This window comes from Pelmatolapia mariae, linkage group LG22 (assembly GCF_036321145.2).
Source record: "Pelmatolapia mariae isolate MD_Pm_ZW linkage group LG22, Pm_UMD_F_2, whole genome shotgun sequence".
Classification (NCBI taxonomy): Eukaryota; Metazoa; Chordata; class Actinopteri; order Cichliformes; family Cichlidae; genus Pelmatolapia; species Pelmatolapia mariae.
In genome coordinates, this window is record NC_086245.2 from 33,995,061 (window position 1) to 34,020,885 (window position 25,825).

At 40.3% G+C, this 25,825-nt stretch overlaps 1 protein-coding gene across 1 annotated transcript; it reads right to left on the reverse strand.

The window, feature by feature from the left end:
- Positions 1 to 2,284: 2,284 nt before the first annotated feature.
- eepd1 (endonuclease/exonuclease/phosphatase family domain containing 1) lies at positions 2,285 to 24,840 on the reverse strand. The gene is made up of 7 exons (XM_065471432.1): positions 23,691 to 24,840; positions 15,249 to 15,300; positions 9,475 to 9,585; positions 8,760 to 8,894; positions 8,300 to 8,438; positions 7,989 to 8,183; positions 2,285 to 4,979 (listed from the first exon to the last, which is right to left on the reverse strand). The coding sequence occupies exons 1-7, from the start codon at positions 24,638 to 24,640 to the stop codon at positions 4,789 to 4,791; spliced, it is 1,773 nt and encodes a 590-aa protein (XP_065327504.1). The 5' UTR covers positions 24,641 to 24,840; the 3' UTR covers positions 2,285 to 4,788.
- Between the last annotated feature and the right edge of the window lie 985 nt (positions 24,841 to 25,825).

Consider the following 25,825-nt stretch of genomic DNA (forward strand, 5'->3'; position numbering starts at 1 on the left):
TACGAAGGTGTTACATATAAAATAAAGAAATGGCCTGTTTTGCGGGTATCTTTACGACTCAGCGTTACTGTACATACTGTGTTCTACATTATATTTGATTCAGCCCTTTTTGACCACTTAAAATAGTCTGAAATTATCGTTATGTTAATTTTTTTTTTTTTTTTGCACTTTTTGCTGCCCTCTTGGTCCGATCTCTTTTGCAAAAGAAATCTTTTCATGTCAATGAGTTGAATGTAAATATATACATTCATTAATAACATAAAAGTTGCTTTGCAAAAAAAAAACAACTGATTGCAGTTTCTACCTTGTGACAAAAATATTGTTTCTGGCTTTAAACATTTGTAATTTACGATCGTTTAAATGTCGCCAATAAAAATTTTGGAAAATGTCGGAAATTGCTTTTTTGGCAGGAATTACAATCCTGTCTAAGTTTTCGCAAGAGGAAAAAACAAAAACATAATTCATGCCAAGTTCCCGGTACATTGGAAGTCGGCACTACAGAGTCATGCATTCTTGTACCATGTATCACCAGCAGCACAGCTTCGTTGTTGGATTGAAAACCCGCTGCAGCACATTCATGGACAGAGCCTGCTCAGTGCTTTGGCTGCGGCCAGCGCTGGACTGAGACATAAAATGGGCCCGGGCATTTTGACTAGAGACCAGCCCACCAGGTATTATAGGAAAAGCCATAAAGCCTTTGAATGAAAACAAATGCTGTTGTGACAGTGATGTACACTGTCTTGTTGGTATATGTATGATTTCTATACATTTTACGTCAGATAAAAACTTTGGTTGTAAGATTCAGATAATTATTTATTAAAAGCGAAACATTTTAAATGAGAATAAGAAAGAAAAGTATTTCTTTGTGCCCCCTTTCCTTGTTAATGCCCTACCTGGCCCCCTGGCAAAACTTTGCTAGACCCGCCCCTGCACAGTTACCAGCTGTCAGCTACGTAGAAAAGGATCCTGGTGTTATTTGTCTCTCAGAAACAGTTCATAACTTCCCTTCAACTCATTCATGTCACCTAAAAGGTAAACCTGTTTCTACATCACCTGTTCAGCTCTGATGATTCAGTAAGGACATCTCCTGGTTTCATCTTCATGTTTCCCTCTCACCAGATAACCAAACCGATATCATGACCAGCAGCTTTACAGCTGTGGCTCCAGCAAATATCAGCTGATACTAGAAATTAATATTAAATAAATTCTAACAACAGCTGATCAAGCTTAAACGTGCTGCTGTTGTTTAGCGCGACATCCGCTGGTTTCCTCTTTCTGGAGCAAAGTGGGCGATAAATAAACAAGAGAGAAAAGCCGATCAGCTGATCATTGATCAGTTTCATGATTGAAGTAGCAACAGGAGAGGGAGGGGAGAGAATGAGGGGAGAAGAGGCAGCTGCAGCGTAAAGACAGAATAACTCCAGCTTTGTGTCTTTTTTTCATTATAGCTGAAGTCCGGGACAAACTGTGTTCCTTTTCAGCTCAACACGAAACGCATAATATTTTCTCTGAATGCGGGACGATTCCGTCTTTTTACGGGACGGTTGGCAACTCTACTAACTAACCTTATGAATAAAATAAAGTTCACTATCAGTAACATCATAGCACCCACCCAGCTCCGTCATGCTAGCTAGTACGCAGTACGAGTTATTGTAACTGACTGTAAAAAGTCAGCACAATGAAAATAAACTGCACCTAAACTTGGTTTATATCTGACCCAGACAGACTGCAGGTCATAACTTCTTACCTGAAGCTCAGTTCACCCGACACTCGGACCGGCGGCCGCCTCGGGTCTCTCCTCCTCCTGCCTCCCCTTTCCCTCATTTTTTAGTTTTAGTTTTTGAAAAAGTTAGACGGACTGTAAATGTGAAAAACAAAATGCAGCATTAGACCCTGATTCGGGCGGTGAGGTGTTACCTTACAGAAAAAGGCCTCTGGTTGGTCAGCTGGAACCTTTTTGTGGAGCTGTGGAGTCAGCTAGGACCGACTCCAAACTTGTGACCCAAAGCTGAATAACGAACCATAGATGGTCTGAATTTCCCCAGTCTGGTACATAATGTGCTGATCACATCCAGTGATTGTGATGTTATTGTGAGTTAGTTACTAGCGTGCCTGTTCTTTCACATCTGCCTTTCCATCAGCATTTCTTGATCTTCTCCTATTGGACTGAGAGCAGACAGGGCACCACCTCGCTACCATCCTGTGGTGCAAACTGGGATTATATAAAAGCCTGTTGCATACAAATAAGATGATTCAATGCAAACTAAAAAGCCACCATAATAAATCAAATCAAATCAATTTATTTATATAGCACTTTTCACAGGATAAAAACCACAAAGTGCTTCACAGTAATATAAAAACAGAAATACATAAAATACATTAATAATCAAAAATACAGCACATAGTATAGTTTTGGACATCAAGTTGTTTATTTGTACAGTACATTTAATTCACCTTTTCTTCCACTTGGAACCGTGTGAGGTCAAAAGACTTGGGTATTACTCTTCAGTCAGGTAACCAGCCCATCACAGGGAAACGTACAGATAATTATTCTTACTCAACGTTAAGCAACATGAAGCTTCCAGTTTGTCTGGGCTGTGTCTGCAGTGACTGATCTAAAGAACACCAAAAGTCATGAAACTCTGGAAAGGATCTTACAGGGGGACTCGTGTGAATGATCTCTATTATTTTGGACAGATATTTTAATCTTGATTATTTAACAATGTCATGAGGAGGTTCAACACTTTGGATTTAGTCAACGTGTGTTTCTGTTTTTTTAAAACAAGAAAAAATGTAATGATATTGAGATATAAAAATTAAAGAAATAAATGTTAAAATAGACATGGAGGAGAATATATGACATGGAGTTATGTTGGGTTTAAACGTCACACCCATTTCCATTACAGGTCACTACTGGTCCCAGAGGTTCCATTCCATTAAGTTTATGGAGGATTGTTATTTTAAAAGCTAGATTAAAAGGAACACACATTTATGATTTGGGAATTCTTTATTAAGTTTAGTGAGTTTGACATTTTTGTAGTGACAGCTTCTGGAAGATGAAGAAACTCAGGGGGGATTTACTAATGATTGGTCAAACAATATCAAAACGTCGGTGAGTGTATCAAGCACAACCTGTAGAAATCTACAGCCACTGAGCACAGCTAGCCACACTCGTTATCGGTGCGCGTATTGCTTTAAGAAACATTATGTGACGTATACAGCAGCAGTGCCCTATCATCGTGCGGTGCCTATTTTCCCCGTTCCTGTTTCCACTTTTGCGCAGTTGTAATTTGAGTTACGTCCCAATGCTTTACTCATGGACTCATTTCTTTATGTTCACATGAATTAACCTTCTCCTCCTCACACACAAGTGCAATCACTCCCACTGGGACAAGCACTTCTATTTCCTTAACAAAACTTTCATTTTTATTTTACGCTTTTCACTTATACTTCATTACAAAATATTCTTCTTTCCAAGCTCCTTAGACCATTACCAAACAGATATATTAGATATACTGTATTAGTCAACCATATTCATTTTGTTATAACCAAATTAATTGGAATACATGCACTTCACTTTGTATTTCATCAGTTGGTTATGTAATCAGGATTATTTGTCACAGATTTGATCTCCTGGTATCAGAATCATGGGACAAATTCTTTCTCCAGGTTGCCTGCAGTAACTTTTTTAATCCAGCAGCTCTCACTATTGAGCAGCACATTAATCACTTCATGAGGAGTCATCCAACCATCACTAGCGTCATCTCTGCTGTCATGGGATCACGTGACTGCTTAGAGTCAATTTCTGATCTGATTGCTGTGTAAAGTGCTTTGTCAGTAAGGTCAATAAGGTCAGTAAGACTTGAAAAATAGCTCAAAGCTCATGTGGTAAAATATGCCATATCCCCCACTTTGTCTTCTGTGTTACAGGGCAAAAAAGAAAAAAGTGGGGGGAGTGGTGCAGTGGGTTCAGGGGGCAGTGCCAGAGGAGGCTGGCCAATGCAGTTAGGGATCATCATCAGATCATGCCTCCCCTATTTGAGCAGCACACAGGACGTGGAGGGAGCGAGGAGCTGAGAGAGAACAGCTATGTGTACCAAAACAGAAAGAGCCAGGTGAGCCAGTCGGCAACAGCAGCCCAGAAAGGCGTCAGTGCACATAAACAGTGCTTTTAAAACACAGTGTTGAGCAGTATAACACAAGTGTGTGTTACTCGGCTGTTTAATTTCAAAAGCAGTATTGTGAAGGTGGTTAATGACCAGTTTTAAGGGCAGCAGCAATGCCCTGTGATGTCACTGTGCCTGGCAACGTTATTGCCATCTCAGAGAAGTATGGCAGTTCACATGCACACAAGCTTCACTTATATAATTAAGCACACAGCTTTCATGAGCTCAGCAGCTGAGATTGAATCTTACTCTCCAGTGAAATATGAAAGATGAAGGACACAGCAGCGCCTATAAAGAGAGCAGGGTCATTCAGATGGTGCTCAAACTGTATCAATAAGAGTTTGTACAGACCTTGAATATCTATCAATTTATTTTTCTATACATATATAAAATGTTTGGCACATTTCTTTTAAAATACATCATATTTTTGTCTAAACATTTGTTATGGCTTGAATATTTCTTATTTACGATTTTACATTGATAACCTGAAACCCAAAAGGCAATCTTGGCACTTGTTCACATTCTGTAGGAAACTGCGCCACAGCAAACCGAGATAAAGTAGAATCCTGATAGGTTAAAATCTTTTTCATGTCACTCAGTTCTGTCTTTGCTGCAGCTGATGTCACCGCTCATGTTTGGGCAGAATGTCTCCCCTGTCCACCGCTGCCATACCAGGTCTGCTAAGCTCCTTAGGAGGTAGGTCTGCATAAAATTCTGCAAACACAGGGCAGTGATCAGAGGCCACACCGCCCCATGACCAGTTATCTGGGATCCAGGGGTTAGTTAAGCCTTCCCGAACTACCATGCAGTGGCCTGTCAGAACAAAGGACACAAGAACAGTCAGGAGATACTTAGAACTTCATGCAACACAAATAATGCACCAAACTTTGATCTAATAGTAGCTTCTATAAAACTAGGATCACATTCGTCATACATTTGAAAAGTAACCATGTATCCTCTACTTTACACATAGTTTAAAATACATTTTTATATTTATTTTGTAATTATTTTTATCTTGAGACTCAACTTAAACTTTGATTGAGTGACTTCTAGTCTAAATAACTCAGGTGCAAGTGTGGCCTCAAATTGCTTTTAACTAGGCTTAGACTTGTCTTGGCACACTTGGCCTAAATACCATGATAAGTTGATGATTTAACACTCAGATTAGACCAAACTTAGACTTGAAGACCTGATTTGACTTGTCATAACTGGAGACCAAATTTTAAATTGGTTTGGTGAACTCCAGAGCACACTTAGTCTTATGTAAAGGATCTGAGAACTGACTTAACATTTAGTTTGTGTTCAAGTCTCACAAATCGGCATAAAACCTGACCTGTTTTTAACCAGACTTGAAACTAAAGTCAGCCTCGTTTTAAGACTGTTAATGAAAAACCTGACTTTACTTGTTTTATATGACTAGTTTATAAACTACTATACATTTAATCGTTAGTTGCTTGTGTGACTTTTGTTTCTTCTTTCTTTCCTTTCAATTCTTCCTCTTAAAGGGGAGTTTTTCCTTCCCACTGTTCATAGAGGCTCATCTGATTGTTAGGATTTTCTCGGTGTTATTGTAGGGTCTTAAATGTACAATATAAAGAACTAAACTGACCACCTGTGTAAAAGCAACGCTCGACTTGGACTTCTGTGATGACTCTATGTAGAGCCTACAGTGTAGCCTATGTGAGCAGCTGACACTGTTGCCACTGTGCAGGCTGTATTGACGGGGACGTGTGGTTACATTTGTGCACATTATTGCACAACACACTTTCACAAGGGTTTGCAGTAGCATAGATTTAACGCAGAAGTTTATTTCTATTGTAAGTTTGGCAGTTTGTTGCTCTAGTTCAGGTGTGCGTTAACACAAATTCAATTTATTCACACCCCAAAAACACGCAGTGCTAACTAATAACCCAAGAACTACATCTAAAACTATACAGGCGTAAGTTAGCATGTTATATGTTTGAGTTCCTGATAGTTAGAAAAAAAGACTAAACAAGTACGGCTTGTTTGGAAGGGTCACCAAGAGAAACCCCCATCTTTCTAAAACGCACCTCATAAAAACTGGAGCTGTGCATAATGAAAACCCTGAGTGGGCTAAAATACAAGGTTCAAAGTTCTTTATTTGCCATTCGTGCATAAACCAGCAGTCAAGGCACACTGGAACTCTTGTGCAGAGCTGTGTCTCATAGTACGCATGTTAGAAAGAGACAGAAATAAACAAGACAGAACAAAAAATCAAAGCTGGTTTTACAAACTACTGAATCATGGAGGTGTACTCGGCTTATTTACTTTATTTGATTTTTTTACATAACTGTATATGACAGAGAGTCAACTTTGACATTGCCACTTATCTTTAAAACTTCATATCAGTGTATCTAGACTATTTAACCTAGATTCTTCTATCATGCCACAACTGGCCGTGGCTGCCTCTCACTGAGCTCGATTCAGAGGATCAGACGGGAATTCTCTGATTGTTCGGGGTAATTTTTAACACTGCAGGATCTCCATCTTCCATTTTTAAAAATTACATTATGAAAAAAAATTATTTTTCACCATTTTAATATAATAACTTTCAAATATACATTAATCCTTTCATGCATGAATTATGACAACTTCAATCAGGATTTTTTTTTCTTAAGTATTTTTATTCATCTTTAGGCATGAAAAAACTTTTTTTTTTTTTTTTAAACTTTCTTTTCAAGGATTTTTTTCCCTTTAAACATGTCCAGTTAGGTGGACAACTGGCTATTTTTAGGCCTTTCTGAGAACCGGTGTGGTTATGGCATGGTCTCAAAGCACCTTGAGGGAGCTGTTGTGATTTGGCGTCAGAAAAATAACAATGAATTGAATTTAAAAGCATCCTTCGTCCACCCACTCAGACTTCATAGAGTTGCTATTCCTCCTACAGTAATGGTCAGAAAGTTATCAAACTTACAACTATCATCTAATCTCTTCACAAACACTGGAAACATCACACTGGTCTTCAAACATCTTGGTTTCTGTGTCTCTGCACTCTTCATCCAGATTCTATGCAATACTTACTTTCAGGTGAAAAAAGGACTTTGGACCAACAGTCTAACAACAGGATGGTAACATTTTTTCATTTTAGCTCAGATAATAAACTAAAAGATTTCTATTTTTCAGAATTGGCTTGATATTAGGAATGTGACAGTTGTAGCCTCTTTCCTGAAGACATCTGTGCATGGTGGCTCGTGATTTGCTAAGACCAGCCTCAGCCTAGCCAAGTTCCTAAAATCAACTTTTGTTTTTTGCTTATACAGATGTTCCTGCCATACTTTTAGTTTCTAGTTTAGTTTCTGATTAAAAAGCTTTGATATAGCTCTCTGAAATCAATCAGCCTTCTCAGCACAGATCCTCTGTGGCCTTCCCTCCTTATGGAGTGTCGATATTCGTCAGCAGACAGCTGTCCATTCAGCAGCCTTCACTGTGACTGTGTGTACTGAACTAGACCAGCTAGACTAATGTCTGAAAAGTAATTTACTCAAACTTCAAAGTCTTATAATACTACTACTACTACTAATAATAATAATAATAATAATAATAATAATTTGAGCGAACCATTCCTTGATATTCTAATTTCCTGAGATGCACTTGTAATGTAAACTTAGCCGACTATTGCCCTGAATTAATGAAATACGAATAAAACTGAGCTGAACTGAATAACTTGAGATATGATGAATGCTGAATGAATTCACAGATAATTTTTCCTTAATATGAAACCTGACCTTATCAAGACAACAAACCTAAGAGAACTTTTTAATCTTAATCTGTGCAACTGTCCAAACACAACTGTACATGTACCTGAATATATCTTCTGTAGAGAACGGCTGACCCAGATGTTGTCCAAGCAGCGGGTGCCCTGTGGTGAGCAGGTGGTGATGTTGGTGAACTGAGTGGATGGTATCAGGGCACAGAATTTCTCCTTTCTCAGTGTTTCCAGCTCTGAGCTCTGAGGAGAGCAACCAAAATTGCCCAACACTAGTAGATCCTTCTCACCTGCAAAGAAAGAAACGGAAAATATGACAAGATGTCAAAAATGACGTCAAACTTTGCGGATCCGTCTACGGCGTCTGACACATGCGGTCTCGACTGGATCGACCTGGCAGACTGACCTTTTAGTGTTCCCTGGATGCTGGGAGGGAGGCGTTGACACTTGGCTTCATCAGAGTTTTGGTTTTTGCCACCGGACTGCTCTGGTGAAGCAGGGGCTTGCATATGGACATTCACCACCGTCAGCTCAAATGAACCAATCTAATAGAAAAAGTCAATTTTTTGACCACTTAAAATTTTATCCTGCCAAGTAAAAAGAAGAACAATACATAAAACCAAAGAAATATGCAGCAGTGCATCAACCATGTGTTAGTTCTGGAGGTTTAAGTATTCAGATCCTAAACAATTACAAAAGGGATATTATCTGATTGTTGGGGTGTTCTCTTCATTATTCCAGGGTCTTATATATAAGGCACTCTGAGACAGCTGTTGGTGGGTTTGGTGCCATATAAATGAAATTAATTGAATTGTTTTTTATAACCAAACACACATGAATTCAATGACAATAAATTATAGCCTTACTAAAAAGTGAGCCACATAGAGTGGATGGTGTACATGACTCCCATTTCCATTGACAGCAGGAGACTCCAAGACGAGGGCATCCTTCAGATCAATTCCTGATGAGCTATCCCACAAAAAGCCAGAGTAGCTCACTCCCTGTGAACAGAGGGATGTATTAGTGTTAGATACATTTTCAAAAGTTTATTTAATTAATATAAACTTTCAAGTCAATCTTCTTACTCTACTTATAATTTAGTAAATCACAGCTATTCATATGTCAGTTACATAAACATTTTACATCATGTAGTTTCCTGATGCTGACCGATTCTTTTTAACAGTAGAGTGTAAGCATGAAGGTAATCAGCTGCTGGTAATAGAGCTGGAGGGTCACTGCTATTTTTACAAAAGATCATTTCATATTTATTCCGCATGAAAGATCAGTCTCTGTGCAGTAGTACTACTATAGTTTTACTGCAGTGCATCTGCAACAGTTCTAGATAATAAAAGAAACTGTGACTTTTTTTTCTTAACCACTACAATCTATGTTTTGTATCAGTGCAGACAGTGTTAAAAAATGTTAAAAACTCTCGACAGGTCAATTATTCAAATCGATTTCTGGGAACTGAAAACTGAACTGGTTGATCTTCGGCAAAGTTTAGACTTTGATTTATTTTTGTGGTCCACCTGTGGATACAATTTAAAGTGTCGTTGTAACAGCTGCCCATGGTAAACCCACCTTGCTGGAATGTCCGGTGGGTTTTTCTGACACAACACTTTTCCACAGCCCTCGTGGCCATTTCCACTTCTGTAAACTGGCAAGTGTTCCTTGATTTAATTCTGCACAGAACTGCAACACATAAAGACAGGTTTGCCTGTTATTATATTACTAACTAAAAAGCAAATTAACATTTTGTAAAACTCTGGAAGCAACTGGCACAAAGTATCTAAAGCAACTTGGGATTTGTTATCTTGTCCAAGGACACTGGAGCAGCCAGAGATTGAACTACCAGCCTTCCGATTAGAGATTATCTGCTCTACCTCCTGAGCTACAGCCAACCCAAATTATTATCTAAAGAGACTGTAAATAGATAATTATTTAAATACCAACATGGCAAACAGGTAATACACACAAAAAAAACATTTTAGAAGTATTAAGTATCATCTTCTACCAATCTGCTTCGATATAAATTAAAAGGACCCAGCTTGCAGGACTTGAAATTTAAAAATGAAATTAATATTTCAGATTTGAATATGAGCATTTTATATTATTTTCTCAAAGTAAGACATACGGATTTCCGGACATTCAATTTAAAGTCAACTTATACTTAATGCTTGAGCAGCAGTTAATAGCAAACAATATGAAATCTTATTTTAAACCACTCAAACAGGCGCACGCACACAGTTATTAAAGCAAATGTTCAGTTGAATTATATATAAACTACCAGTCAAAAGTTTGGACACACGTTCACATTTAATGTTTTTTTTTAATGACTATTTAGATTCTCACTGAAGGCATCAAAACTATGAATGAACACATATGGAATTATGTAGTAAATAAAAAAAAGAGTGAAATAATTCAAAACACGTTTTATATTTTAGATCCTTCCTAACAGCCCCCTTTGCTTTGATTCCTGCTTTGCTCACTCTCAGCATTCTCTCCATGAGCTTAATGAGGTCGTCACCTGAAATGGTTTCCAACAGTCTTGAAGGAGTTCCCAGAGATGCTGAGCACTTGTTGGTCCTCCATCTCATCCCAAACCATCTCCACTGGGTTTAGGTCAGGTGACTGTGGAGGCCAGGCCATCAGGTGCAGCACTCCATCTCTCCTTCTTGGTCACAGAGCCCTCGCACAGCCTGGAGGTGTGTTTGGGCTCATTGTCCTGTTGAAGAATAAATGATGGGATGGCATGTTGCTGCAGGATGCTGTGGTAGCCATGCTGGTTCAGTCTGCCATCAATTTTGAATAAATCCCCAACAGTGTCAGCAGCAAAGCCCCCCCACACCATCACACCTCCTCCTCCATGCTTCACAGTGGGAACCATGTAGAGACCATCGTTCACCGTTCTGTGTCGCACAAACACACGGCAGGTGGAACCAAAGATCTCAGATTTGGACTCAACAGACCAAAGCACAGATGGTCTAATGTCCATTCCTCATGTTTCTTGGCCCAAACAAATCTCTTCTGCTTGTTGCTTTTCCTTAGTCGTGGTTTCTTAGCAGCTATCTGACCATAAAGGCCTGATTCACACAGTCTGCTCTGAACATGTAGAGATGTGTCTGCTACTGGAGCTCTGTGTGGCATTTATCTGGGCTCTAATCTGAGCTGCTGTTAACTTGTGAATTCTGAGGCTGGTGACTCGGATGAATGTATCCTCAGCAGCAGAGGTGACTCTTGGTCTTCCTTTCCTGGGGCGTCCTCATGTGAGACAGTTTCATTGTAGAGCTTGATGGTTTTTGCGACTGCACTTGGGGACAAAGTTTTAGCAATGTTGCAGACTGACTGACCTTCAGTCCTTAAAGTAATGATGGGCTGTTGTTTCTCTTAGCTGATTGGTTCTTGCCATGATATGATTTCTAACAGTTGTCAAACAGAGCTGTGAGCTGTGAACCAACCTGACTGCTGCACAACACAACTGATGGTCCCAACCCCATTAACTCTTTCACACACAGTGGTCACTACAGTGGACAGCTATTCAAAGGCTGTTTTCTTGTATTTGCGTCAGTGTTGATGGTATGATGAAAGGTGATGTTGTCCACATAAGTTAACATGTAAAAAACTTTTTTTAAAGTACATGTATAAAAGAAATGAAGTTCAAAAATCTTTTTTTCATGCCTAAAGATGAATAAAAATACTTAAGAAAAAAATCCTGATTGAGGTTGTCATAATTCATGCATGAGAGGGCGAGAAATTCCACAAATGAACCCTGACAGGCACACCTGTGAAGTGAAACCATTTCAGGTGACTACATCATGAAGCTTATTGAGAGAAGGCCGAAGGTTTGCAGTGCTGTCAACAAAGCAAGATTTGTCAGATTCGTCAAAGCATTACTTTGACAAATCTACAATATAAGACATATTTAGAGTTATTTATCTTTTTTGTCTTTGCTACATAATTCCATATATCTTTCTTCATATATTTGATGTCTTCAGTTTGTATCTATGATGTAGAAAGTAGTAAAAATAAAGAAAAACCATTAAATAAGAGGTTGTGTCCAAACTTTTGACTGGTAATGTGTAGTGCCAAGTCACAAAAATTGCCTCAAGGTGCTTTATAGTTTAAGGAAAAAGACCCTGCAGCAAAAACCTCAAACGACCCCCTTTAGCAAGCAAAGGCAACAGTGGGAAGGAAAAACTCCCTATTAGCAAGAGGAAGACTCTGCCAGAACCAGGCTCAGGGAGTGGCAGCCGTCTGCCGCAGCTGGTTTGAGGTGATGGGAGGGAGCCAGAGATTAATAATAACAAATGATGAAATGCAGAGTGGTATGTAAGCACATAGTGAGTGAAATATGTGAGTAAAGAAGCAACAATCAGTGCATCATGGGAAGCCCCCTAGCACCCTAGGCCTTCTGTAGAGTAGCTAGGGGAGGATTCATTGCTGGATCGCTGGAGTTCAACTATGTGTCTTATCAAATAGGAACGTTTTAAGCCTAATCTTAGAAGCAAAGACGTTTTCTGTCTCCGAAATCCAAACTGGGAGCTGGTTCCAAAGACCAGGAACCTGAAAGCTGAAGGCTCAGCTTCCCATTCTACTTTTAAATATCCTCGCAACCAAAGCTTGATTTAGACCTCTGTTGGAAAGCCACATTCTAACTTGCATAATAACCAGAAGCTCCTTTTATCACTATACCACAACCTCCCATGGCATTCAAGTCCTTGTGATATGTGTCGATCTGTTATATAGAAGGTTTTGGCATAGGATGGGGTTTCAGTTAAAGCGTGAGTTGCGATGTAGATTTCCTGAAGAAGTATAATTTACACAGAAGCCAGTATCCTTAGAGTGAAGTGCTCTATTGGAGTGACATGGTACTACGAAGTCTTTTAGATAAAATGGAGTCTGATTACTCATGACACTGTACGTGAGAATTAGTTAATTTATTCATTTTTAAATGAAGTGCCAATTCACCTCAGTGGTCATAAGGTACTATAAGATCTTTAAGATATGACTTTAGATAAGCGGAAGAAAATCGCTAGATAATTTATTGATTTGTTATTCAAAATCTTTATTTATTAAAGTCATTGTCATTCATGTGTGTCACGTGACTACATTCTGAATGATACCCGGCACAATGTGCCAGACTTTTCAGTAACAATTTATTAATTATTCAGATGTTAATCTGTTATATTTTAATAGCACATGAGCATCTTCTATAGCAGACCTTCCCAAAGTGTGGGGCCCGCCCCCTAGGGGGGGCGCAAAGCCATTGCAGGGGGGGCACGACATGAAAAGGAAAAAACAAAACAAAACAAAAAAAACAAAATGCTTGGACACTGCTAGCACGGGGCGCCTCCACAAACACAAATCAGGAGATGAAGCATCGCTGAATATGTTTCCAAACCAACTTCATTCTAAGCCAAAGACTAGAAAATATGGTGACGCATATCTTCCCTTGGTTTCACCTGCACAAGTGCCAAGGTAGCTCTCCCCTGCAGAATTGGTTTTCCCTTCGTCGGGAGCACGCGCTGGGTTCTTCAAATCACGGACAAACAGTATCCCACATTCTTGATTTTTAGTTCACAAACACTTGTTGTAATGACTAACTACTCCTGACATTTTGGAGATGTTAGCTCTTTATACAGTAAAGTTAAAGTGGGATACAAATAATATCAGGCTGATCCTGCCACGATTTGTTCCCCCGGTTCAAATCACAAACAGTATCCCACAGTTGTTTATGTTTTTGAACCCATTTTGCAGAGGGATTGAAAAATGTATTGATAGCAATGTTGAATATTATTACACAGGAAAAAAAAAACAACTACATGTAAAATAATCACACCGTGACGCCTCTGCCTTTCTAAATGGAGGGACAGTAACTGCGTGTGTATGTAAGCGTGTAAAACCTGCAGATAGTCAGATTAACAGTATTTTGTCTCTATCTGCCATTCTGCAATTCATTTCATGTAAACAATAACGTGCGCACAGCGTGACGTGAAAAAAGGCACATACCTTTGACGTTGCGTGATTTAAAAAAATCTCCGTTTTCGGTGATTCGAAATGTCGTTTACGTGTGGACGAAACAGCTGCGTTTTCAAAAATACCCATGTAGGTGCGGACGTAGCATAAAAGAGTTAGTAGTTTATTTCCTTACTACCTGTAATTTATTGCAGTTTACTTGTATTTGCTTAATTGTTTACTAAATGTTTGAGGTGTGAAATAAACCGCAATGGAGCAAAATATGAGTGTGTGTGGTTGGAGGATGTGCGTGCGCGTGCGTGCGTGTGCGCGCGCGCGAGGGGGGGGGCGCGAACATTTTTCCTATAAACAAAGGGGGGCCCAGCAAAAAAAGTTTGGGAACCACTGCTCTATAGTAACGCTGTAGTATAGTTTTCATATCAAACTTAACATTAGTTTATTATTTTAAAGTTTTTTTCTTCCTTTTCTGTTTGGAGTTTAATGTGTAATATTTATAACACACGATGTGAGGTGCTGCCCAGTTAAGTGACATGAAGAATGTGCTTAATGGTTTCAGAGTTTTTAAATATTATTTATTAAACGGTTCTCAAACTTAAGTTGACGTCTGAGTGTTTCTTAGTTTTAGTCAGTTATGTGGTCTAATTTATTTCCCTCGTTTAGTCAACTAAGAAAATAGTTGCCAGAAACATCCCAACTAAATACATCTACCCCCTAGCTCTTACAGTGACCAGCCCAGACAAACGTGACATCTCTCCTCTGTCAGCTATGACAAAAGACTACTAAACACAAGCCAAATGTACAGAGCGGACCAAGCCAACAGACTCCTCCCAAGACAGGAGTGAAAACAGTTTCCATCGGAACAATGAGCTTAAGTCAGATGACAACGCAAACTGTCTCCAACAATGAATTAGATCCCAGACGAGCCCCCACTTGTTACAAGTTGGCCCATAGCCAGTGACAAAGAGGGGGAGACGAGACAGGATGTGTTGCTAATCATTATGTTATTCACTAAAAGGAAATATGACAAATATAAGTTACGAGAAATCAGTAATGACATGAATGAATGAATGAAATGTGTGCTAATGTTGGCAGCAGTGTGACGGAAAAAATAAACTAAAATTTGAGGGTGTCAGTCCTGGGAGCGAGAGCACAAGAGTATTTTTAACTCAGGCGTACTTAAACCACATGGAAGGCCCTACATGGCTGTAACCCAATCAACTTAACGATCCTCTCCATCACTGAACCTCTGCAGGACGAAACCCTGCAGAGTATACACAAAGAGAAGCTGCTGTCACATTTCTGATTCTTGCTGCCCGTGCACGCAAGTCATCTCATTTACAATAGAAGTTGGGATAAGTGTAATCCATATTCCACTTTACCTTATCAATAGCCTCGTGCTCCAGCAGGTCTTGCACTGCCAGTAACTTGATACTGTAATAAGAGAGAGAATGCATTTTTTTTAAATTTACCATCATATACATACATATCCATTATTTACCCAAATCCTCTTAAAATAAATAATTACTTGAAAAACCTGATAGAAAGGCATGATAATGAAACCCACTGACAACAAAAGGACACTTTGGGCATTCCTCCTGTCATTACTACATGGTTTTACAGTGGTCTGAAAAAGTGATTGCCCCCTAAACCTAATACCTGGTTGGGCCACCCTTAGCAGCAACAACTGCAATCAAGTGTTTGTGTTAACTGGCAGTGAGTGTGTCACACTGATCTGGAGGGTTTTCAAGCAGGAGCTGCACTTTTAAGGTCATGCCACAGCATCTCAATCACATTCATGTCAGGACTTTGACTGGGCCACTCCAAAGTCTTCATTTTGTTTTTCTTAAGCCACTCAGAGGTGGACTTGCTGATGTGTGTTGGATCATTGTCCTGCTAAAGAACCCAACTGCACTTCAGCTTCAGGTCACAATAGATGGACAGACATTGTTTTGGTAGACAGCAGAATTCATGGTTCCATTTACCACAGAAAGTCTTCTGAGTCCTGAGGCAGGAAAACAGCCCCAGACCATCACTCTACCACCGCCGCCATATTTTACTGTTGGTATGATGCTCCATTTCAAAAATGTTGTGTTACTTTTACACCAGATGTAATGTGACATTTCCAAACAGTTCAACGTTCGTCTCATCAGTCCACAGAGTGTTTTCCCAAAAGTCTTGGACATCATCACAATGTTTTCTGGCAAAACTGGGATGAGCCTTTATGTTCCTTTTGCTCAGCAGTGGTTTTCGTCTTGGAAGTCTGCCATGTAGGCCATTGTTGCCCAGCCTCTTTCTTATGGTGGAGTCATGAACACTGACCTTAACTGACACGACTGAGGCCTGCAGCTCCTTGGATGTTGATCTAGGATCTGTTGTGACCTCCTGGGGTAATTTTGATCAGACACTCTTTGGAAGGTTCACTACCCTTCCATGTTTTCGATTCCATTTGTGGATAATGGCTCACGAGGGCCTTTGGGTTTGGATTTTTTCCCCCCTAATAGACTAATAAACACCCTCATTTTGAAACTGCATTTTGTGTTTACTTCTTATCTTTGCCTAATATTTAGGTTTATTTGATGACCCTGAAACATTTACGTGTGACAAACATACACAAAAAAAAAGAAAAAAAGGAAATCAGGAAGGGTGCAAACACTTTTTCACACCACTGTATATAATACTGGGTGGACCATGTTCATTTTTTCAGGTTACTTTGAAACTCAACCGTACTGGTTAGAGTTAATCATCAGAACACCCATTTTGTATTTGTAAATTAAAATTTATAAACTTTGAAGAAAAACGTGTTTAATTCATACAACGTGTGGGAAAAATAAATTTTATCAGAACATTGAAAAATTAAAATTATTACTAGCTATGAAGTAATGTGACAGATGACTCTGTTTTATAGAAATCTTCTAATATTAATGGAAGAAAACTTTTAGCCTTAATTAAAAGTTCTGAGCATTTCATTTCTTCTTTCTACCCTCGCACTGTATCTGCACAGCATTTATGACTTACTGGTACCAAGCAAAGCTGAGATCACATAGTTTTTCTAGGAGATCGTCATGTATTATGGCAGACTCTCAGCATAGTAAACACAGAGCAAACTTAGGCCAAATTTACAATTTCTTTTAACAAACTGGCAGACAGCTGAGAAAATAAGACTCTTTATAGACACACTTTGGACTGCTGTTTGAAATTCAATGTGCCAACACTGCATGAAGGAGGGGCCTTTACAGCCCAATAAATATTGAACTGTTTACTTTTCAAATGACTTCCCAGATCAACAGTCAGCATAATAAAATGCTATACATTTCTAACAGGCACCAGCACTTTTACTCTGAAGATGAGCTGCTTTGCATTGCATTTTGCAACACAGGTGAGGAACTCAACATTACAGCTGCTGGCTGCTTCCTGTCAGCTGATCCTCACTGAAACCAGGGATGCACAAGCATCATAAGTAATGCAGTCAGTCAGGAGTCAGAATTGAGTTACAACACAAATCCTCTACATGTCACATGACACGGCACAATTCAGCCATGGTCAGACCGCCACGTTGATTCAGTTATACAGGATTCATGTCAGACAGAAAAAAAAGAGCAGAGTTCTTTCTCCTTTAAAGATGGGGACCGATTCTCATCGGCAACAAAGTCATTTGACAACTGTGGGTAACGTGGAAAAGAGATGTGTGTGCAACACCTGGTATCTGCTCAAATGGAGCAGTTTCCAGACATTTCTGCAACAACTAGTGATGTTTTCAAAGAATCAACATAAACTGTGACTGTTATAGCGAAGATTTTCTACACGCTGTCAGTACATACCATACCAAAACAAAAGAAAGAAAAGCTGAGCTGAAGCTACCATCTTAGCCATTTGTACTTTTGCTACTATAAATAAACGTCACAGCTGTTTCTTCAGCACTCTCATGCTCAGTGTGCCAGTTCCATCTATCCATCCATGACTACACATCAGTAGTTCCAGTTTTCACCCTCCTTTACTGGCAGTGGTTTAAATGTGGCCCTTCAAAGTATTAAAGGTGTAAAGTAGCTGAGGTCCTTATAACCATCCCCAGCAGGTCTTCTAGAGAACTCAAACTACCTGGGTGAGGATGAAACTTAGTCCAAAATGCTAGCTCAAACACACCACCAGCCCGTCCACATTTTTACATCGACTTCCCTCATTTTATTTTTTTTTTCCTTGTGGAAAAGGAAAAAAAAAAAAGAAAGAAAAGGAAAAAATAAACTTTAGTCCTTCATAATTCTACGTGTGATTGCCAATTTGAAGCTAGACTCCACAAACATAGGCAAATGCATTTGAGACAGCGATCTGAAAGCTACTGGCTACGGCTAAACAGACTTTGTAGGACGATGACAATAACAACACTCATCTGCATCAACTGAAGACTAAAAATAAACATTGAATAATGTGCAAGTCTGGTTCCACACTTTTGGACTCTACTGATCACATGCATATATGGCACTGCAGTCTTATAGTCTTCATGCAATAGCTCCCTAAAACTCCATGCCTATAGTCAGTCTGTCCTCAGACCACCAAGAATAAAAGCTGTTTTGAGCTCCTCTGTTATTTACAGTGCGGTTGCCACAACAGGTTGCTCAGATTGTTTTGATTTGTTACACCGGATGTCCTTCCTGATGCAACTCGTTTGTTGTTGGGTTGTTGGGTTTTTCTCTGTATTTATTATTGTGCGATCTACTGTACAATATAAAGCGCCTTGAGGCGACTTTTGTTGTGATTTGGCGCTGTATAAATAAAATTGAATTGAATTGAATTGAATTGAACTCCAAATGATTTGTGTTTACTCCTGGGAATTACATTTTGCTCAGGTGTAAACTTCTACACTATGCAGCTACTACCAAAGCACCAAGAATAATAAACACCACCAGCAAAAACCCCAATGACTAAATGAATGGAAATATTTCAATAGCACCAAAGAGCAAAAACAACTAAATATAACGCAATGACTCACTAGGCCTCTCTGAGTCCCTGTTAGTAAATTATTATTTAACAGCTGATCAAAATATTGATTTCTTTTGTCCTAGAAACATCACAGCAGGAAGTCCATGTTTAAAAGAATCAGCACCTCAAAGTCGTACGAACGGTCAGAATCTTTAACACAGGTCGAGGAATGGCCGGAGTCTTTCATGCTAGCTTATCAACCAGAGATCCAGACAGAGTTACTCATTAGAAAGCCTTAGATGTTCTCAGACCATCACTGGAAAACACAAGAAGTTTAGTTAAATGTTGTTTATTGCACAGAGGTTTTTTGAATGCTCAGTTAAGATAAAATTATTAAAGTGTTGAAAACTATAGCAATGTTTTTAATTCATTATTAAGTTAAATTTGCGTCTCTGAAAATGCAAATGAACCCTCGTGCTCCCTGTTCAGTACACATGGCATAAAAACAGAGCGTCTCATGATTTAAACTCCAGCTGGGTAGGTATGTGTGGAGGTTCATGTTCCTCTTGTGCCTGCGTGGGTTTTCAATGGTACTCCAGGTTCTACCCAATTAGACTAATTGGTGTTTGATCCTGTTAATCTGCAGGTCTCAGTCTACATAACCCTGAATACTGAAAATGAGACAAACACATCAGGGAGACACACACACACACAGACACACACACACTTTTTTCTCTGCCTGTTAGTTTCAAAGTGCTTTTAAACTAACACTCACACAGTTCAGTGGATACATCAAGGGCAAATCAGGGTTCAGTATCTTGCCAAAGGACGAGAGTAGAGGGATCAAACCACGTGATTGGTTAATGACCTACGCTACCTCCTGAGCGACAGCTGCCCCAAACTAATTATGGCTATTTTTTTTTTTTTTTTAACTTATACAGTTTTACTTGTGTTCTTTGTTTTGTATCATGCTTTTCATTATTCTTTTAGCTGTACCGCTTTGATCAGTGGCTGTTGTTTTAAAAAGTGCTTATAAATAACGAGTATAAAAAAAATAAATTAAAAAAAAGACCAAATTTTGCTGGACTCCATTTCACTTTTCTAGCACCTGCATGTTTTTACTGCTCTGCCATACTGGCCCACCTGAGACGCTGAACAGCCTCGTGTTGATGGGATTATAGGCAGAAACTTTGTCCACAGATCCTGTTTTCAGAATAAACAGCCTGCAGTCCCACAGACAATACCTCCTTCCTCCCCTGCAGGTCTGATCGCTCTGAGAGCATGCAACGCTCCTGCTGCTTAAGATCCTGATCCTCCCATTTCCACTGGCAAGGATTCAAACCCCCACAGTCTGAGCTGACTATTAGCCATCTCATCAGGACAACACTGGTAACTGTAAGCCACGACTCTTTGGTCAAGTCTATAGAGGTAGACAAAATTAGTTGGGTTTACAGCAAGAAAAATACACATAAGCATAAGAGTAAATGTTGCACAAAGACTTGTCAGTGTCACTCTGACAGTAGCAACCACTGATAATGTCAAACAGGACTTCATATTAGCTGCTTCAATGCAGACACAAGTAAGACACGATGAAGCATCAGTGGCTGCATCCTTTGAACGTCACATTTGAAGGCTGATTAAGTCACAACCAGGAGACGAAGGCTGTCCACATTCATGGGCTCGTCCAAAAGCAGCCCACAAATGCGTTCTTTTCCCGAGATTTACAGGATGCACCAGGTCCACCCTGTCCCAATATTCACTGCACATCAGTGATTGAAGGATATTTTTGGAGAAAAAAAATAGGAGCCGGTCCAAGAAACTGGTCCAGTTTCCAGATATAAACTAATAAACGTAAGTACTGGGTTTTTATCTCACTCAAATGTCCAAAATACAAAAATAACAAAAAATCTTTAAACATTAAATTTCGACATTTTAATTCAGTCCCATATGCTTTGGTTGGTTAGTTAGTTAGGTTAGCTTGCTAACAAAGCTGGGCCTGTTTGGCAGTGTGAAGCCAAAGTCCCTCCCCCCCGTATATTACAGTATATCAGCAGAAGCACCTCATACCAACTGCCAGGCATGGTGGTGGAGGTGTGATGATCTGGGCTCATGTTGAGACTTGGACACCTTCTAATCAACCATGAACTCCTTTGTATCATGAAGTGAGAGTGAAAGATGATTCTCTTCATCCCTCTTTGTTGGTTAGCTGTATGTTTGTGCTAGTGCACATTATCAGATAGCCAACAATCTGTCAAATACACAACTGAGGTGCAGCAACCACAACAAACCTAAAGTGAGAGTGTGAGAGAGCTTTAGGTCCAGGACATCAGGCAGCATTTATAATAATGGCACACTACTTCACTTTACGCATTATTAATTAATTCAATTACTTTTCATATAACAAAAATCATGGCATGCCTCTGCTCATCCAGTGCACCGTCGTCAGTACTCTCCTCTAATGTTAGGATTTGATTTTTCGCATTTTGTGTGAGGTGACGTGTCGACGCAGTAGATGCATCCCAGCTGTCACGATAGAACAGAACTGCCCATCTTGTTTGGGCAGACGCTGAGAGACACGGTCCATATTTTATAAATGCTTCAAAAACAGGGAAAGAAGAATTCAACAGTAAGAAACATTTTTAACATCTGCAGGCACATTATCAGCTTGCATGCTTTGATCCATATAAACCTTGCTATTAGGAGCTTAAGTCAGCTCTTTTCACTTCCCTATAGTCAGGATGACTGCAGCCAGCTGATTCTAACACCACATCCCTGATAGGCTGTTTTGGCCGAGAGCAGTTTGTGCAAACTTTAGTGAAAAAAAAAAATAGAGTTCATTGAACTCTAGTAGCTGTCTGCTTTTGCCTGGAGGAAAGTCATGAAGTGTGTAAACTTAGACTGGGTCTTATGATTACTAACACAGCAGTACAGTACTGTCACTGTGCAAACATACTGAGTCTCCTTCTCAGTGCCCTCCTCCTGCTGCTGTTCCTGCTCCTCAATAACAATGATCACAGCACCATTACTGACTTTAGGCTGTACTTGACACAGTTTGCTCTGGAAACCACGGTGAAGCTCTATAGATGGCTTAAAGAACTTTTTTTGTAATATAAAAAAAAAGGGGGGGGGGGTATATCAATTAAACACCTTACCAAACTTTAGCTTCTCATTTATCCATGAGAGAACAAAAGAAAGAACCTAGCCACTAAGGAGATTTAAACCCTAATGCCTGATTTGCGTTGCTGCTGCCTATACTCTCATTTTTCACAGCCACTCATGGCCTTCACATGTATATACACCCAAAGTTTTTCCACAGAGTCTTATGTTTTCACTGTATCACAATGCAGACCGATGCCTGGAAAGAAAACCTGCACCTCCAAGTCTGAGGCCATGGTCCTCAGATGGAGAAGGTTGTAGTGGCCACTCTGGGTCAGGGACAAGATGGGATGAAGAGCTCAGTCATTCAAGAGCTGAATATCCCACCGGGAGGAGGCCCCGGGGCAGACACAGGACACGCTGGAGAGATTATATCTCTCAGCTGGCCTGGGAACGCATCGGTATTCCCCTGGATAAGCTGGAGGAGGTGGCTGGGCAGAGGGAGGTCTGGGCATGCTGGCTTAGGCTGCTGCCCCCACGATCCAGCCCAAGATAAGCCAAACAAAATGCATGGATGGATTTTTATTTTATTTTAGTTCGTTTTCTACTTAAAAGAACATTTTCACTGGTGGAATATGAACCACGGTCTACTGTGCTCTTTATTCATTTCACAAGTCTGACAGGGAATCTGAGAATGTGTCGCCCTGCAACACAAAACTGGCTTGACCTCAGTCACGAAGCCCTGATAACGTTTTTCGTCTGCTGTCTCGGGGTAGAATTTTCATATATTTTGTATGATACATTTTCCCTAACATATGCATCTGATGGCTTTATAAAAAAGATGCATGATACAAGTTTTATTCTGGACATAAAACCAAATTTAACGCTACAAAAAAGTCGTCAGGTCAGGATTAAGTTTGGTCTGTTAAATCCCAGATTTTCAGATTTATGCTTTTGCTTTTGTAAAATAAGGTGATGACTCTGAACTTTTCTTTTTAAACAGTGTTCTCTTATTTTCTTTCTGCAGTAGTTTTAATGTTGTTTCCACATTTTTGAACCCATAACAGACAAATAACACAAAGCAAAGAGCTACTTTGGTGTGCTGTAGTCTTTTCACAGTCTGGGTTTTGTTTTTCTGAAGTCTGAAATATGCACAACATCAGACAAACACACACGTCTTTATAAGGAAAACCGAAACAAAGGGCCATCATTCCTGCAAGATTATCATTCAAATCAAATCACTATTTAGGTTTTTGCAGAAGTAAGCTTAGGCCTGAGTGCAGTAATATTGTGGGAGGGGTTAGTCCTGTTAAGGCTCCCGTTTAGGATTGAAAGAGTCATAAATCTGAAAATATGATGAGGTCACAGCATAATTAAACCTCAAAGAGCTTCAGCTGACTGGTATGGCAGTGAGTGGCTGTAGGTCTCCTTTGGTTTGTGGATGGCACAGCTGGCATACCCTGACATAATGACTATCAGCACATATACAGCTGGCTGACTGTATATTGTGTGCATTTAGTGTGATGGGAAAAATGAAACTCGAGTTGTTTTGTTTATTATCTTACAAACTTTCATTCATTAAGACTGTTATTATGATTTAGCACGATATAAATAAAAGTGATTGAATAAAGTGAGTTATTTAGTTTGGGGGTTTCATGTAGCTTTAAAATATTTTGACCTTTGCCGGATCTCCGCACAGAAATCAGGCACACGTCCGAGACCACTTAACCAATAAGCTGCTTTCCTCATCTGCCCACGCTTCAGTAACCACGCGGCCTTCAGGTGTGATGAGTGTGTGTGCAGGTACTCACTCATTCTCGAGCAGGGTCATGCACACCACCTCCCTGACCCCCGGGTTGTTAGCCTTGTCGCACGAGCAGCCCTGCAGGCTCCAGGTGGCCACACGCACCACGGACTTCCCGTCCCGGAGCCCCAGCGGGCGATCCACCTTCGGCCGCACAGAGACGATCTGGGTCGGGCCTCCAGGTGGGAGGTCCAAGTCGTCGCTGCCCAGACTAAAGGAAGAGGGGCTTGGGTGACACTTGGTGGTGCCGGGGAGCCCTGCGTTCGTGTTGGTGGAGGGTGCCCGGGAGCGCTCCACGAAAACTTGGAACCGGATTTTGTCGAGCAGCGAGCTGTTGATGTGCTTCACCTTTACCAGGTCCTCGATGCTTTTAAACGGGCCGTGCTCCGCGCGATACGAAACCACGTTCTTTGCAATCTTTTCCGTGATACCTCGAATGCTCATGAGCTGCGCCGGGGTGGCGGTGTTGATGTTCATCCCGGTGTAGAACTGAGAGTCCAAGTCTTTGCGCAGTGACGACGGAGAGTGTTGGGAAGAACTGGTCCTGCTAGAAACGCAGATTTCCAGTTTGATCACCTCCAGCTTGGTGGCCCCGACCCCGCTTACCAGCGCTAGGTCCTCCACCTTTTTAAAGCCACCGATACAGTCCCGGTACTGCACGATATTCCGCGCAACTATGCGATTGACTCCCGGCAGAGTCATGAGCTCCTCCTCGGTGGCGGTGTTAATGTTCAGCCGCTCCTGATTCACCAGAATGTGGCTGAAGTTGCAGGCGGCGCTGAATTTGCGCTTGCCGCAGCTGAAATCAGTGGGGTCTTTGGGGATGGAGCGGTGGCAACCCAGACTCCCACCCATGGCTAGGATCAGTGCAGTGGACAGGCAGAGGCCCACGCCAGAGAGTACGTTCTGAAACACGGCGGTTACACGGCAGCATTCATTAAAGATAATATTGGACATACGCACCACCCGAGCCCTGCGCTCAGCCCTGGTTCATGCCGCACACAGCAGTCCTCCGAGTCACAAGCGGCAGATCAGAGCAGGCAAACTTTGCCCTACGGTATTGCGCAGTGTGACCGCCCACGGGTCAGCCTCCACCTCACTCGCCTTTGGTCACATCAATACAAATCGTTGCTGGAGAAGTCTGTCAAGTGCCCAGCTCCACGCCGGCGCAGACCGGAGTACTTGTCAGACTTCAAAATAAAAGCAAGCCATCAGCGTCACTGGTTCAAATCAATCATCAGCTCCAATGACAAGTGAACACATAAATACACAGTGTAGGAATAACCAACAGATACATTAACGCGGCTTAATAATGATTTTCTTTCACATTTAACAATTTATATTTACTCATCTTATGCATCAAAGTAATCTGGTAGCCTATTGTTCATTTACAGATCATTATTCATGTAATACTGTGGGTACCATATACATTTATCGATTTTGTCTAATCAGGATTTGGACCGATGAAATAAAACTATTTACTTGTAGTTTTACTTTTACACTGTGTAACTTACGTCAATCATTTCTACAAAACATAGGAATAACTCAGCTATGTTATCATAACACTCATTACATTTAGAAATATTGTTTTGTAGTTTGAAGCCTGGAGGTTTTACCTGGCGTTTGGCGTTTATTTTGAAATGTCTGGTTTGTTGTTTCAACCGTTAACAGTAGGGGGCGTGTCTTTCTATGCGATATCCAAATGTTTTCTGTCACTGAGGAAGAGGATCTGATAATATACATACATGTAAATTGTTTTAAGGGCTGTAGCCAAACGTAGATTTGGTTTTATTTAAGATTAATAATTTATTTATCACCGTCGAGCTCTGCTTTTCTAAACACAGTACAGAAATGTTGCTTTTGCAGCTCAGTGCAGGATTTTTTCTAGACTTGATAATTGTATTATTTTTAAGTTATTCCAAAGTGAAATGAATATTAAATGCTGTTTTATACAAAACGATTCTGAGAGGTGTGATATGAAGCAGAAAGTTTTCAAGATAATTTGTGTCACAATATTACTATTTTAACCTCCTGTGCTAACTTATGCTGGATACATTCAAGCTGCTTGTCACGTACCAGATCTCCAGAGGGCTCGACTCATGGTCTCCTCTCTCTCTTGTTCTCCTTAGAAAAATGATGTAA